At 40.3% G+C, this 16,239-nt stretch overlaps 1 protein-coding gene and 1 pseudogene across 3 annotated transcripts in view; one reads left to right on the top strand and one right to left on the bottom strand.

Annotated features, from left to right (window-relative positions):
• The window catches only part of LOC102485450 (succinate dehydrogenase [ubiquinone] cytochrome b small subunit, mitochondrial), a 117,393-nt gene that overhangs the window by 18,956 nt on the left and 82,198 nt on the right, over positions 1–16,239 (bottom strand). For all 3 annotated transcript variants that reach the window (XM_006150995.3, XM_014588810.2, XM_006150996.3), the window contains 3 exons: positions 9,851–10,062; positions 9,476–9,591; positions 7,448–7,550 (listed from right to left, as the gene is read on the bottom strand). In XM_006150995.3, the coding sequence (XP_006151057.1) occupies positions 7,448–7,550; positions 9,476–9,591; positions 9,851–10,062 (431 nt within the window). The remainder of the gene's footprint in view (positions 1–7,447; positions 7,551–9,475; positions 9,592–9,850; positions 10,063–16,239) is intronic.
• LOC106735129 (60S ribosomal protein L21 pseudogene) lies at positions 4,518–5,000 on the top strand (annotated as a pseudogene).

Genomic DNA, 16,239 nt, shown 5'->3' with positions numbered 1-16,239 from the left:
CAGTCTTCTGGCCTCACTCTAGGTCCCATTCCATCTTGATCCATCAATATTCACTCATTTCACTCATGTGGTCTTTTTTTTTTTTTGAGAGGTTTTTGCTATAGGGCATGTGCACTCACCAGAAAGACAGAGACAGAAAATGAGAAATCACCCCCCAAGGGCGATGGCCACGCCGCAATCCCTTCTCCATTCTCCTCTCGGGATCTAGGGCACGCACGCAAACATGCCCAGCGTGAGTTTAAGCCACCGGGTCCAAGACTCGAATCACGGTCGACTATATGGGAGTCCAACAACATAGCCATTACGCTAACTGCTGGTCCCACTCATGCAGTCTTTCATCTGGCTACAGTTTACTAACTCTTCGAGAATTAACTCAGGTATCCATTCCTCAAGTAGTTTTCCCCGCGCCAAAGCCACTGTGTACTGCCTCTACTCTAGGCACTTAATATATCCTACACAATCCTAGTACTCATTTTATCATAATGTAATTTTTTCCTTGTTTATCTGCTTCACAGTAAACAGTCAAATTTTTCAAGGACAAGAGTTGTATATGATTCATTATTGCATCTTTTTTTTAAAGAATTATTTTATTTAACTTTATTTATTTATTTTAATTTCACCAGAGAGGGACAGAATGAGAGAGAGAGAGAGAGAAAGAAAAAGAGAAAGTGAAAAATCAAGCTGCCAGGTCCAAGACTTGAACTGTGGTCAGCCATATGGGAGTCCAGCACCCCCAACCACCATGCCACCTGCTGGCACTGCATCTTTTTTTAAAACTTATTTTATTTAACTTTATTCATTTATTTATTTATTTATTTAAATTTGACCAGAGAGGGACAGTCTGTGTGTGTATGTGTGTATGTCTGTGTGTGTATGTGAGAAAGAGAGAGAGAAACTGAAAAAGTAAGCTGCCAGGTCTGGGACTCAAACCACGGTTGGCCATGTACAAGTCCACTGGCCTTGACCACCATGCCACCTGCTGGCGCTATCATCACTGCACCTTCAGTCCGAAAGACTGGCATTTAATACACATACTATTAATGGCTATTGATGGATTAATTAACAACGTGGTTTAATGTGTTCATTAAACCATTCAACAAATGAATATTTAGATCATATTGAATTATCTTCTGGCAATTAGAATTGCCAATGTAGCTCATGAAGAACTTGAACTGTAGAGTTTTGCAATCTCCAAGCTTCTTTTGGAACAAGATAACCATACAGTTCTCTATCTGTGTATTCCTTCAACTACTTATTGAACACCTGCTATATTCCATGCAGCATTCTAAGTGTTCTAAGTACCATGTTCCAGGCATCCATATACAGTAAGGTACAAAATAGACAAGAATCTCTTCTTTCATAAAGCTCAAACTCTAACACATCATACAAGTAAACATATAACCCATCAGATGACAAGTACTATAACGGAAAATAAATCAGGGGTTGGAGATCAGAGGAAATTGTGTAAGGGTGAAAGCTACTATTCACTATTTTCAATGTAAGAGTGGTCCAGAAGGCTTCACTAAACAGAAGAGAGGTTGAGAAAATCTAGGAGAAATACATTCTAGGCAGAGGGAAGAGAAAATGTGAAGATTCTCAGCCAGTAGCAAGTTTGGAGTGGTCAAACAGTAGCAAGGCCAGTGTGGCCCTGTCAAAATAAGCAAGGAGGGGACCAGCAATTAGTGTAACGGCTATGTTTCTGAACTCCCATGTAGTCGACCGCGGTTCGAGTCTGGACCCCACTGGCTTAAACTCACGCCGGGCATGTGTGTGTGCGTGTCCAAGATCCCAAGAGGAGAATGGAGGAGAAGGGACTGCGGCGTGGCCATCCCCCCTGGGGGGTGATTTCTCACTTTCTGTTTCTCTGTCCCTCTCTGTCTTTCTGGAGAGCACACGCTCCCTATAGCAAAAACCTCTCCAAAAAAAATAATAATAAGCAAGGAGAAGGTCTAGGAGACATGATCAGAGGGATGGGTATGGGTTAAAAGGATTACTCTGGCTACCCTACTTAGAATACACTGTAGGGATGCAAGGACAGGAGCATAGAATTAGCTAAGAGGCAGCAGGCATCATTCAAGTAAGTGAGGGAGGTGGCTTGAAGTATAGTGGTGACCATGAAAGTGGAATGAGGTGGTTGGCTTTATATATATTTTGAAGGTATTGCTGAAAGCCATCATGCCACCTGCTGGCCCTGGATTAATTAATGTGTAAGATTTTTGTTGGGTCAGCCCTATGGCCTAGTAGTCAAGGAACTTTAATTCCACATGGCCAATCACAGAGTTCAAATCCTGGTCTCACATGGCATGATTTTCAAGTACATACCCAAAATCCCAACAAGATAGAAAAACGGAGGAGAAGGGATCATGGCATGACCATGTCCCATTATGGGATACTTTCTCTCTCTCTCCTCTCTCTGTCTCTGGCGAGCATACATGCCCTCTGGCAAATAAAAAATAAAAAGAATAAAAGATTTTTGTTAATTTTTAAAAGGCTTTAAAACTATCTGGAAAAGCTATAACAATAAAAGCTTTTTAATTCCTACGGGCACAAGTTACTAGAAGCATTTTATTACAACGTGAATTGCCTAACTTTCCCCAAACATCTTAGAGAGTTGAACTCCCTGCAGTTACATGTACATTGAGTTCCAGTTCAAAACTTTTCACTGAACCAGATAATCAAGTGAGAAAAAAGAAGCAGATCAAGTTAGTGGGATTATAAGATTAGGCAAAGAATTTCCTGACTCAGCAATTGGATTAAGTGACAATTACTCAATTCACTGAATTTAAACATGTGGTTAATGAACTGTTCTAACTGCCAAGTCTTAAAGGCCAGGCAAACAGATACCCAGGAAACAACCAGCAAGGGAATGTCCGAGAAGATCTTCCTGCCCAATACTGCGATTCTGCACGTTTACAGAAACAACAACTGAGGCAAATTAACGAGCACAGGCTCTCGTGACTATGGCTGTATTTCTCAGTGAAGTATGATCCAGGGGCCAATTGTATCACGGTCACCCAGGAGCCATATTAAAAGGCAGATTCTTTTTTTTTTTTTTTTTTGGACAGGTTTTTGCTATAGGGCGCGTGCGCTCACCAGACAGAGAGAGACATAGAGACAGAAAGTGAGAAATCACCCCCCAGGGGGGATGGTCACACCGCAATCCCTTCTCCTCCACTCTCCTCTTGGGATCTTGGGCACGCACGCACATGCGCCCGGCACAAGTTTTAAGCCACTGGGTCCAGGACACAAACCGCGGTTGACTACGTGGGAGTCCAGCAACGTAGCCATTACGCTAACTGCTGGTTCCAAAAGGCAGATTCTTGATCCCTCTTTAGTAACATTGAAAAAGAATCTCTGAAGATGAACGAGGCCCAGTAATCCGCATTACTATTATAGCAAGCCTTCAGATGGTTCTTAGGTGCACTAAAGACTGAGAATCGCTGAGCTAGTGAGTATTTTAGGATATATAATTCAGAATGTCTATATAGTATTTTTTTACATTGTGAATGAATTACAAAGTGATCTACTTGGTTAATAGAGTTTATTAAAAAGTGGATTTTTTTAATGATTAAAAAGGGCTGGAGGGACAAAACCTGCTGAGTCAATATATTCATTTTACCTAGAAGAATGTTTGCTATTTTCTGTAATAGTTTTGAAACAGCTATACATTCATGAGATCAGATAATGAAGAAGAGGAGAGAGAGCTGGGTGACAGAGTGTCTAGGCCACCCTATTCTACTTAAGCCAGAAAAAAATGGAACAGCAGTATTCATCTTCATGTACATTCACTTGTGTCAATACAGAGAAGTACAGAGGAGCAACCCACAAAGCCAATTATCAAGATATATCATTAACCTATACGAATGTGTCACAGGTTGACAACTGAAGGTGCACTGACAGGACAGATAGTCAGAAATATCTAATACTTATACATTCCTTTTCAAAATAGAAAGGTACATGTACACTCAGGTTTAGGAACATAAATTTTCATGACCTAAGAGAGTGAGTAAATAGGTGGAAAGGCCCTTAATGAGTGTAAGAAGAAATGGTGATAGACAGATTAAGTATTAAAAAACATCAATTCACAGGCCAGACAGTGGCATAGTGGCAAAACATGTTGTTGTGCAAGGTAATTCCACATGAGAAGGTTCTCAGTTCAAGTCCAGAGCCTTTCTGAGTATATTCAGCACACATCTGCCTACAGTCCAGGGCTGACTGAAGACTAGGGTGGATCATGGAGTCAAGACGCTCTTGGAGGTGCTATCTGTCTTTTTCACTTGCTTATGGAAGAAATAAATAAGCTATAAAAATAAAATACCAAAACAGTCTTCTATATTCAGTGGCAACTAAAGAAATGATCTAAGTGACTAACAGCAAGACTTTGGGTATGAGTCAGGCCTGGTGTCAAGTTTGGTCTCAGACACTTGAAAGCCTGCCTAATCAAATAAGTTAAAGTCTTTCAAGATTCACTGCTCTCCCTTTTGCCTGGAACTGCCATGTTCCAGTAATTATCCAAAATGACAAACACAAAGGGAATGAGGAGAGGCACCCAATATATGTTCTGTAGGCCTTTTAGAAAACATAAAGTGTTTCCTTTGGCAACATCTATGCGAATCTACAAGAAAGGTGATATTGTAGACATCAAGGGAATGGGTACTGTTCAAAAAGGAATGCCCCACAAATGCTACCATGGCAAAACTGGAAGAGTCTACAATGTTACCCGGCATGCTGTTGGCATTGTTGTGAACAAACAAGTTAAGGACAAGATTCTTGCCAAGAGAATTAATGTGCGTATTGAGCACATTAAGCATTCTAACAGCAGAGATGGCTTCCTAAGGCATATGAAGGGAAATGACCAGAAAAAGAAGAAAGCCAAAGAGAAAGGTACCTGGGTTCAACTAAAGCGTCAGCCTGTCCCACCCAGAGAGGCACACTTTATGAGAACCAATGGAAAGGAGCCTGAGCTACTGGAACTTGTTCCCTATGAATTCATGGCATAATGGGTGTTAAAAATAAACTATTTTGTGGTCTATTAAAAAAAAAAGATTCACTGCTCTCATCAGTAGGATGGAGGACAGAAGATGGTGGCACCTTTCTCAGAGAGTTGATATAAAGATTAAATTAGAAAATATAGGGGGGAAGTGAGAAGAATTTTTATTAATCGACTAATCTACTTTCTGAGTATAGAGTATACAAGAGGCAAGGATGGAAATCCAGGCAAATCAAGGGAAAAATATGGAAATCCTAAATTTGAACAAGTGTCTGTAGAAACTAAAGAGTAACAGTGGGCTTCCAGTCAGCCAAGCACAACTAGAGGGTTACCAACAACCTCAGTAAAGGGGAAAAAATGAAAAAGATCTATGAAGGGTGACAAAGCTTCCTGTCCAAAGAAGACACAACGTAATGACAGCCTACGGTCTTAGAAGAGATGCCAATTCCCCCATTACCCTTTAAACTGCCACCAGTCAACCAGCTTCACTGACGTATTTTGTAGGCTTGGTGTAACAATTAAAGGTCAGCTCCAAAGGCCAGAAATTACACATATATAGGAGACTGTGTGCCTATACCTATCCAAATCAAACAGATATCCCTAAAACAGCAAAAGAGGCCAGTACTAAGACATTCGCTCTGGAAGAACTAATCCTGTGGAAGTGCCTTCTTCACCTACAGAGGCTTTGCCTAACCCAGAAGAGTCTGCAGCTCCCCTTAAGGGAGTTAATATCATTGAGGTGACAACCTCTTCCCTAGAAGCTGGTTTCCTGAGCCAGAGTTGCATCCATGGCTGGGAAGATAGAGGCAGTAGAATCAGAGACTGTGGAATCCCCACAAGAGGCCTATGGTGTCAGGTAGTGTGTGGTCCATGGGAGAAGTCGCCCTGCAAACACAGGTGTTTGGGTTCACCTGCAGTTTCATGCTGGCTAAGCCTGGGTTCCTGGGAAGCAAAAAGGGAGAGTGAGTGCATTCTTCCTGCTTTTGGCCTGCAATTTTCTACCCCCGCACCTGAAGGACAACATGTTGTACCCAAAATATGTTCAAAGGAAGAAGGTCTTAATGAAGAGTCTCCAGTGGGATTAGAAAATCAGGAAAAGAGCATATCTATGGTTGTAATTAATGTCACAGAAGTTGGACTGTCGACTCCACAGTGACCCAGACAGCTGAACTCTGGTCCTCCGCTCTGGCTAAGGCTGTACTTGCCTGCCCACAGGCCATGCAGACTGGTGGGATGCAAATGTTACCCTTGGACCCCCGACAGTGTCTGCTGCTTCATGGTTTGGGATACAGAAACTCTTATGTTTGAAAATAAAGAAGACTTTCACAGATGACCATACATCCAGTTACTAAGAGGAAGAAGTTATTCCTACTACCAAATGTCTACCCTTCTGAAACAGAAAGGACTTCAACAGCTCTTTGAAGTAGGCACTGGTCAGCAGTGCACTGTGGAGCAGGTGGGACAAGTAACTCATCTGCTTCTGTGTTGGATTTTCCTCCTCAGGATACTGATGACTTAAGGAGAGCTTTCCTTCTGATTATAAATTTAATAAATGTCAATATTTTGAGCAAAAATAAAAAAAAGAAAGAAAATACAGGGGAAGGACCAGCCACTGGTGTGCTGGTTAAAGACAGCTGGAATCACACATGGCTGACTGCACGGTTCAAGTGCCAGATACAACAGCTTGATAAATCCACTGAGTATGTGTGTGTGCGTGCATGCCCAAAATTCTGAAGGAAGTGGAGAAGCAGCTGCGAGGTGATTAACCTCCATGAGGATGTTTTCTTACTTTCCCTCTCTCTATCCTTTTCCAGCAAGCACATGTACCCTCTAGTAAACTGGAAAACAGACAAAAAAAAAAAAAAAAAAAAAAATAGGGGGAAATTCTTAACACAAGCACATAATAGGTACTCAATAGATGTTAGCTATCCTTATTATCAATTAGAATTTTCTGGATCATATAAATAGGCAATTGTAGAAGCATGGGGATGAGCACGAAAGAGATGTGACATCAAATGGTTGTGAATACAACCGCAATATGACTTTAACTTATTTTGTAGTGTATTGCTTCCACGAAAGCCATAAATTCCTTCCCACTAAATGGACAACATCCCTTCCCTGTAACTCTTCACTGCTGTTACTTCTTAAAGACTAAACTTTGAGAAATATATACTGAAAAATCCCTCTAATGCTTCTAAGCCAAAACCACAGTGGATCAGAACAATGTGAGCTATGCTGAAAGGTCACATAGAAAATCAGCTACTAAGCATAAATGTGAAAAGATCACAGAACAGATACTTAATGATAAGTCATATATTTTAAGTTCAAGAATGCCACTGGGAAGATGTCCTTACAAACTTTTCAAGTTTCATATGTTTACATCTTAACCGTAATGAAACCCTGGGAAGACAGTTAACTCCTAATTTTTTTCGAAAAAAGTCTCCATCCCAACTTTACCAGATGGTCCATAGGAGTTCCCCATATTGTATGCTGTTCCATCTGGGTCATAATGAGGATGTGCTGTTGCTCCATTCACAGCAATAAATTTGCTCCAATCTACCTGCAAATGAAAGACCATTAGAGATTTTTAAGAAATAATTATTTCATTTCATGTATTATTATTATTTCTTTTTTAATTTGCTGCAGGGCACATGTGCTTACCAGAGAGAGACATAGAGAGAAAGTAAGAAGCAAGCTGCGAGGTCTGGGATTCAAACGGTGGTCATGTAGGAGTCCAGTGCCTTAACCACCATGCCACCTACTGGTCCCCACTAGAGATTTTTAAAAGTTACATGGGTAGCTCTCTATTTGCATTCATAAATGGCTGAGATGTGTCAAATGTTTTCAAAATAATATATGAAAACTGCAGCCTAAGCTCTAATTTCTTACTTTTAAGAAGTCAAAATATGTTTCCTAAACTAAGGCCAAACAATAAACAAACAAACAAAAAACCCCACCATCAACAGCAGTAAACTAAACCTGAATAGATTTGCCCAAGATCACAGGGAAGTTCAAAAGAAGCATAGGAATTAAAATTAAAATTGTGGCCTGTAATTTTTTTTATAATTGCCAAAGGGTACATAAGCTCACCAGAAAAGAGAGAGGAGAAGAAACTACCCCCATCCCATGAGACATGGTCACAACACAATCCCTTCTCCTCCCATTTCCTCATACTGTTGGGATTTGGGGCATGAACACACACGTGCTAGTTAAGTTAGAATCCCTCCAGGGCTGAGATTCAAATTGCAATCAGCCATATAAGCACTAGGCTACAGGCCAACCTGGGAAATTATATTTTATAATTTTTTTCTTTCTTTTCTTTTTTCTTTTTTTTTTAATTTGCTATAGGGCACCATATTCACCAAAGAGAATGAAAGTAGGAGAGAGAAGGAAGAGAGAAGGAAAGTGAGAAAGCAAGCTGCCAGGTCCAAGACTCAAACCAGTCAGCCATGTGAGAATCCAGCACCTTAACCACCACACCACCTGCTAGCTCCAAGGGAATGTTTTTAAAATTAATGTGTTAAGTGAAGGAAATAAAGAGTCTAGATCACTTCTCTTTTTTTAATAGTTATTAACTATAGCGGGGTCAGTAGGTGGTGTGGTGGTTAAGGCACTGGACTCCCACATGGTTGACCACAGTTTGAGTCCTAGACCTGGTGGCTTGCTGTCTCACTTTCTGTCTTTCTGTCTCTCTCTGATTAATTTAAAGAATAATAATAATAAATAAAGTTAAATAAAAATAATTATTTTAAAATATTTATTTATTTACATGTTATTATTATTTTTTAACTTGACGAGAGAAGGAGAGAGAGAGAGAGAATGAAAGTGAGAGAGCAAGTTGCCAGGTCTGAGATGCAAACCGTGGTCAGATGCATACCCCACCATGCCACCTGTGGGCCCAAAAATAATTCTTGGGGGAAAAAAAAGGACCAGAAGATGGCATAATGGTTATGTCGCTGGACTCTCATATAGTCAACTGCAGTTCGAGTCTGGACCTGGTGGCTTAAAACTCATGCATAGTGCGTGTTCTTGAGTACCCAAGGTTCCAAGAGGAGAATGAAGGAGAAGGAACTGTGGTATGGTCATCCCCCTGGGGGTGATTTCTTGCTTTCTAGTTTTGTCTCTCCAGCAAGCACAAAACAATCTTCTTTGCCCTATAGCAAAAAAAACTCTCCAAAAAAAAATAGTCACTATAACTAGGAAGAATACGAGTTGGCCAAACTGGATAGTACTATTCTTTTTCTCTTTTACCCTAGCCTTCAGATATCAAAAATAAGAAAAGGAAAGGTTTTCCTTTAAGGAAAACCAACCCCTACAGACCATTCTAATCAGGACAGAGTAAAGGTGACCTGAATCAATGGATGACTTTGTTTTTGTGTGGTTTAGGCTCTAATTCCTTTTTCAGATATCCACCACTCTAAAAAGTATTTTGACGGGAAAGACATTTTAGGATCTATTTTGTTCTTTGTTTAACAAACACATTACCTTTTCTGTTTTTTCCAGAGTTTCAATGTCCACTTTATTCATAAAGTTGGTTTCAGTACTAACGTAATAATCGCCTTTGTACTGCACATAGTTGACGTTGGTGTTGTCAGTGATGGCTGAAACCAAACCCGAATTAGTTAAACACCACAGCTTACTGCAGCACTGCAGCAAACCTGGAGCACATGCTCCAGGGAGAACGCAACTTCAACATCTTCTCACATAACCCCCACCAAAAAACTAAAAAAGAAAAAAAAAATATATATATATACACATATATCAGTTTTCAAAGATTTATATTTGTATAGGTTGCCATGTATCACAGTATTTTATCACTATCACCACCTGCAAATTCTGGGCACATTAAGGGCAACTTACTAGGTTTCTCAAACTTTGACATGAAACGTTCGAAAATATTCTTGCATGGATCTGGGAGAGACAGTGTGCCAAATTCTGAGATCACAATTCGATCGTGAACACTGTTGGCCATATATGTATCACTCTGCAGAAACCTGCTCTTATACGTTACTGTGCCCTTCTCCATCCTGAACTGGTGGAGCAAAGCCATTCCATCAAACCAATGATTATACCTGCAAACAGAAGACAAAAGCAGAAAACCAAGTATTATTAAGAAAACCGTGGGATTAAAATGAGAGACGGGAAGATTTGCCTTCATTTCAAATACAGACATAAGGAAATGGAGTAGATTTCCAGCACAATCTAGTTAATTGGCAAACTGGAAATTAAGAGAGAATAGCATTCTAAGTATATCTGGGGGTACAACAGGAAAGAAAAACTTATACTCTCCTGACCCCTGCTTGCCTCCTGTCCAAAAGTTCATATTTTAGAAGGTAATTCTTTTTCTTTTAATATTGCCAGAGAGTGTATGTGCTCACCAGCAAGAAAGGAGGGGGGAGAGGGAGAAAGCATCCCTCTGCATGGGGCATGGTCACACTGCAATCCCTTCTCCTCCATTTCTCCATCCTTTCAGAATTTGTGTGTGGGGTGGGATGCGGTGGGGGTTGCATGCACACACACACACACACACAAAGTATGTTTCTCATGCTGCTTGGTCTAGGACTCAGCATCCAACTCCGTTAACCACCAGGCGATAAGTTGGCCCTATGATTCTTTTTCTTTTTTTTTAAGTTTCTTTTTTCTATGAGTGAGAAAGACTAGTACATCCAATGGGGTCTTGACACCATGATCCACCTCCAGCTTCCTAAAGAAACAAAAGCAGAAAAGAAATGTTCAAAATGCTCTATTTATGCAAAGAAGTAACAGGATGGAAGGATAGGGGGTTACAGAAGCATCAAGAGCAGAGGACACATTTGGCTGGTTCTGTAAGGATGTTTACCAGATAAAGAGGAAAGAAGGGCCATAAAAACATGGTATTCTGGAGGAAAAGTCATATAATGAGTTAGTGTGTGGGAGACCTGCTGATGGCAGGTGATGGTGATACACAAACAGGTCCACACAAGACCTACCAGCACTTAGACTTAAGTTTTAAAGACTTCAACAGGAAAGCGTGCTGTTGTATTTTTTTAAGACAGGATCTCACTATGCTGCCATCCTCCTGTCTCAAACTCCCAAGCAGGTGGGAATATAGGTGCATGCCACCGAGCTCAGCTCTTTCACACAGAGTCTTGCCATGCTGCTTAGGCTGATTGCCTGCCTCAGCCTCCTGAGTAATTGGGATCTGACTGCTAGTATGAATTAAATACCAAACCTGAGCCTCCTATGTGACCTCAGATGGCCAAGTAGTAGCATCCACCAGCATGTGCCAATATGGTTGGGCCACACATGGAGTTCTGAAATAGGAGAGTGAAACTGATGGACCTGTACCTGAGAAAGGTCACTCTGCATATAAGACTACAATATGGGATAAAAGCAGAGCATCCAGGTTTGGGCAAACCAAGGAAGACAACGAACAATAATTCAAGTCAAAAAAGATGAGAGCCTACACTGAAGCAGAAGCAGATAGAAAAAGACAAATTCCAGAAACAAGTTGGAGGTGACTGATAGGATCTAGGCAGTGACAAAACAGAAAGACCACAAAGTCATGCCCAAGGCCGGCAGATAGTGTGGTAGTTGAGGTGCTGGACTCCCACATAGCTGACCACAGTTCAAGTCCCAGACCTGGTGGCTGCTTTTTCACTTTCCAAATTCTCTCTCTCTCTGTCTCTCTGGTCAAATAAATAAATAAATAAATAAATGTAAATAAATAATTCTTAAAAAAAAAAAAAAAAAGTCATGCCCAAATGGCTGGCTGGCTCATGATACTTTAAGTGAAATAGAATCTATGTGAAGAGCAGGTACTGGGAGAAAGCAAATAGTCAGTTTTGAACAACAATCTCATCTATTTGTAGAACACCAGGGTAGAGGGACCAGCAGTTAGCATGATGGCTATGTCGCTGGACTCCCATATAGTCGACCGCAGTTCGAGTCCCAGACCCGGTGGATTAAACTCACACTGAGCGCATGTGCGTGCGTGCCCAAAATCCCGAGAGAAGAATGGACCAGAAGGGATTGCGGTGTGGCCATCCCCCCTGGAGGGTGATTTCTCGCTTTCTGTCTCTCTGTCTCTGTCTGGTGAGTGCATGCACCCTATAGCAAAAACCTCTCCAAAAAAAAAAAAAAAAAAAAAAGAACACCAGGGTAGAGGTTTTCTACAGCCAATTGGCAAAATACTGACGTAGAGAAGAGATGGGCAGGATGGGAGATATATGCTTGACAGTATCTATGTGTGTTTAAGTTTGCAAATGAGATAGTAACTACTATTCACTTAGCAATAACTACATCCTAGTTACGAGTGTTGAGCACTCGACCACGTCTTTTCCTATATACATGTGTATACATATTTTTTTTTCCTTAGACTGGTTCTGAGGAATTATTACTCCCACTAAACAGATCTGGAAACCAAGGTTCAGGGTAACATGCCCACAGTCATAGGACTGGCAAGTGACTAAAAAAGAGACTGAATTCGGTGCTAATTCTAAATCTTGGACTCAACCACATCCCAAAAAGGTGAACTATAAGACATTACTTGGCAAGAAAAAGAGTGGGGACAGGAGATGATGCAGCAAGGTTTTGGAGAGTGGAGATACAGCATGGTTTCCAGAAGAGAGAAAGAGAGCCACTTCCTCTGATATGGAGGAGACAGGAATTGTGGGCTTACACTAGGGAATATGGAGGAAAAGAGTGAAACTGAAGGCATTCAAATCTGGCTGCCCCTAGTCATTCCTTCCTATGAGTAGGCCATTTTATCAGTTGAGAGGGAAAATGAAGGAGCATCAGGAAAAGGAGTGGGGTTTAGAGCAGAGACTGCAGGAAGTTGAAAAGAACACTGATTGCTAAAGATGCCCTGGCAGTACCAAGTCCTCAGTGAGAACTAGAAGTCATAATGATGGAACTGAGTCAACCAGCAAGGTTATGTGATTGCTCTAGAAGTGCTCAGCAGGCCTGAACTATAAGCAGAAGCCAAGAATGGGCTAACCTAGGACTAAAAATAATCAAAAAGAAAAGCAGGGATCACTAAAGCAGAGGAAGTGAAAGAAGTGGTTAAAAATGTATTTAAAGCAGCTGATAAGCTGAAAGGATGGAGAATAGTAAAAAGAAAATTGGATAGAACAGGAAACAAGTTTGATGGGAACGGAAGAGCATGAAAATTGGGGTTTTGAGCATAGAAGAAGTTTCAGAGTTTAAGATTTAAGGGGTAGAGCAATTCTGTGGAGTGAGTTCCAGGTGTAGCTTTGGTAGGCGGCCTTGTTGAAGGTGTTTGGATGAGACAACCATGGATGTAGTAATGGTCCAGAAACTGGGAGGCTACACTGTCACCATTATAGTTCCTGAAGTCTTACCAGGAGAGTGGTAGATAGTGCATTAAAACGCTGAGGATATTTACCATTCTGCCCAGATTTATGTAGCTTGTGAAAACTGATAAACAGATGAGCAATGCAATAGAAGGAAGGCCTTTACCATGTGACTACCATGTTTGCATGGTGACATGGACCTGTTAAGCCTACAGAGTGATCCACAGAGTGATCAGAGGTTCCCATGTGAGTGGAGCTATTCTTGCTCACAGGTGAAGGTTACACTGGCTTTAGGTCCCAGCCCTCCCTTTAGGTCTAATGTGGAGAGCCAACCACTAACCTGAGTCTCAGTTTGTCTCGCTTTGACCTAAAGATATCTGTACTTCTTACCCAAGGGGAAGGCAAGACCCTGTTCTTGCTAAAAATGCCCACTGCAGCTAGCTCAAAAAAACTGATTTGAAGATTAAAGTAGACCTCCTAAGGATGAGATATGCCACCCTCTTCTACCAAAAATAGTTATCTTAAAAGAGGGTCCGCTGTTTGGTTTTAGCCAGGTATTACAGTTTCTCATTCTGCAGCAAATGAAATACCACATGCTTTTTGCAAGTGGCCAGTTACTCTCTGGGAGATAAACAAGTGGTTTTCTCCCCTCCTCTACCTCCCCTCCTTCCTCTCTTCTTCCTGTCTCATGCTCTCTTTTTTAAAATAATAACTTGTGTACAAGACAGACAAGTAAAATAGAGGAAAGCAGAACTTCTCCAGTAGCTCACTTTTTCTCCATCTCCAAATTTACCCCCCCCACTCCATTACCCTCCTCCACACCAGACTCCATCCTGACATGTAAAGTAACTTCATAAAGGTTTCTTAACAGCAACTACAGAAAACAAAAACAAAACAAAAATGCATTTTATTTCCTTCTAACACTATCATTTTATAAGTCTATTATTCAATGAAGACAAGATGTAACAGGTTCAGAAAATTAAGATAGTTGGACTATCTTAACATACTTTCAGCAAGTAAGCATAGTAGTGACATGACAGAAGCCTTCCTTCAATTACATTGCTTATCAATGATTTAGTTAAAGACCTGCTTATCACCTCCATGGCCTAGTGGTTAAGGCAGCCAGATGCCACTTGGCCAATCCTGTGGTTTTTGTCCTAGACCTGGCAGCTTGAGAAACATCTGGGTACGTGTACATGTCCAAAATGAGGGAGAGATGGAGAAAACACTAAGGACACCCCCAATAGAGGGAAATGTGCTTTCCCTCCCTCTCTCTATGATGAATGCAATATGCCCTCTAGCAAAAAAAGAACGAGGAGGAAAAAAAAAGGAAGGAAAGAAGGAAGGTTGTTTTTTTTTTTTTTAGAATTAGTTATTTTCATTTGTTGTTATATTATTTTTTTAATTTGAGCATAGAGAGACAAAGAGAGAGAAAAGGAAAGAAGCAAGAAAGGAAGCCCCCAGATCCTAGACTTGAACTGTGGTTGGCCACATGGGAATCTAGAGCCTTTAACCACCACGCCACCTGCTGGCCCAAGAAGAAAGTTTCTTAATCAAAGATATCTTGGATATGTCCTCCATTCTTGGTTGGCTTCCAACAACACCTAAAGAATCATAAGACCATGATCAGATTCCAACTAAACCAGTAATACATCTAGCAGAAAGTAGAATGGTGGTTTTCAGAGGCTGAGGTACAGGAAGAATGGGAGTCAGTGTTCAGTGAGTATAGAATTCCAGTTCTGCAAGATTAAATGAGCTCTGTGAATAGATGGTAGCACAATAAAATGTACTTAATGCCACTGAGCTCTACACTTAAAAATGGTTAACATAGTAAATTTTATGTCATGTATATTTTTCTGCATTTTTTTAAAAGGCAGGAACCAGCATGTGGCATGGTGGTTAAGGTGCTGAACACTTCCACATGTCCAAACCATGGTTCAAGTCCCGGACCTGGTGGCTTGCTTTCCCACTTTCTCTCTCTCTCCCCTGGTCAAATTAAAATGAATGAATAAATAGAAATAAATATATATTTTTAAAGGCAATAATTCCTGGAGTATCATCTAGCCATTAAAAAATAATGGACATGCAGACTATGTAGCAACATGAATGAAAGGCTTATGAAGATTTTTTTTTTAAAGCAGGGCCAAAAAATTCTACATATATTACCTATTTTTTTTAACTTTTTTTTCTTTTTTCATTCATTTATTTATTTTTACACTTTCCCACAAACATTTACTTTACTTATCTGGAGTATGCTCATACTCAATAGTTCTTGACAGTTAATAAACAACTTTCAAAATTTCAAAATACTGAATTTCAAAGATAATGTTCAAAATATTTCTTATAATTTTGTACAATTTTGTTTGTGACTCTATAACAACAAAAACGGTATGGTTTTAAATATATTTGAGAAAATATTTACATGTCAACTACTCAAATTGTTGAAAAGCAAATGCCCAGCACACAAGTCACACAATTCAGTCCTGCCTACCAAGCATTCTGTGATCTACCATCTGCTAGCAAAGATCAGTCTCTTTTTCTTCCTTCAAAGTTTTTCTCAAGATAATCCTCTGGTGTGGCTGCTCTTTTGCAGTCTCCACTGATTACAATCCTGGGCTGGAAAAGTCCAGGTTATTTTACTTTATAAATTCTTTCATAAATCTTCTCTAATCCTTTCTGTCAGGCAGAACTATCTATGGTGACAGGCCATCTTTCTAAGAGCTTCTGTTGGCTTACTTGAGATCCACCTTAGTTCCATAGTTTTCTGATTAATCTTTTTTTTTCTTTTTTTTATTTACACTTTTTAATACATTCAATCACATTATTTAGCTTACAAGGTGATCATTTCAATATGTGAACATTTCTTCCCGGTCGAGTTGATCAAAATATAACAACACTACCTCCCTGTCTCAACAATGCTGTCTTCATATCCCTCCTTCAAATGTTTTTCCCCAG

This window comes from Tupaia chinensis, unplaced genomic scaffold (genome assembly GCF_000334495.1).
Source record: "Tupaia chinensis unplaced genomic scaffold, TupChi_1.0 Scaffold000311_2, whole genome shotgun sequence".
NCBI lineage: Eukaryota > Metazoa > Chordata > Mammalia > Scandentia > Tupaiidae > Tupaia > Tupaia belangeri.
Note: the sequence above shows the minus strand (reverse complement) of the source record. Positions and strands in the feature narration are given on the sequence as shown.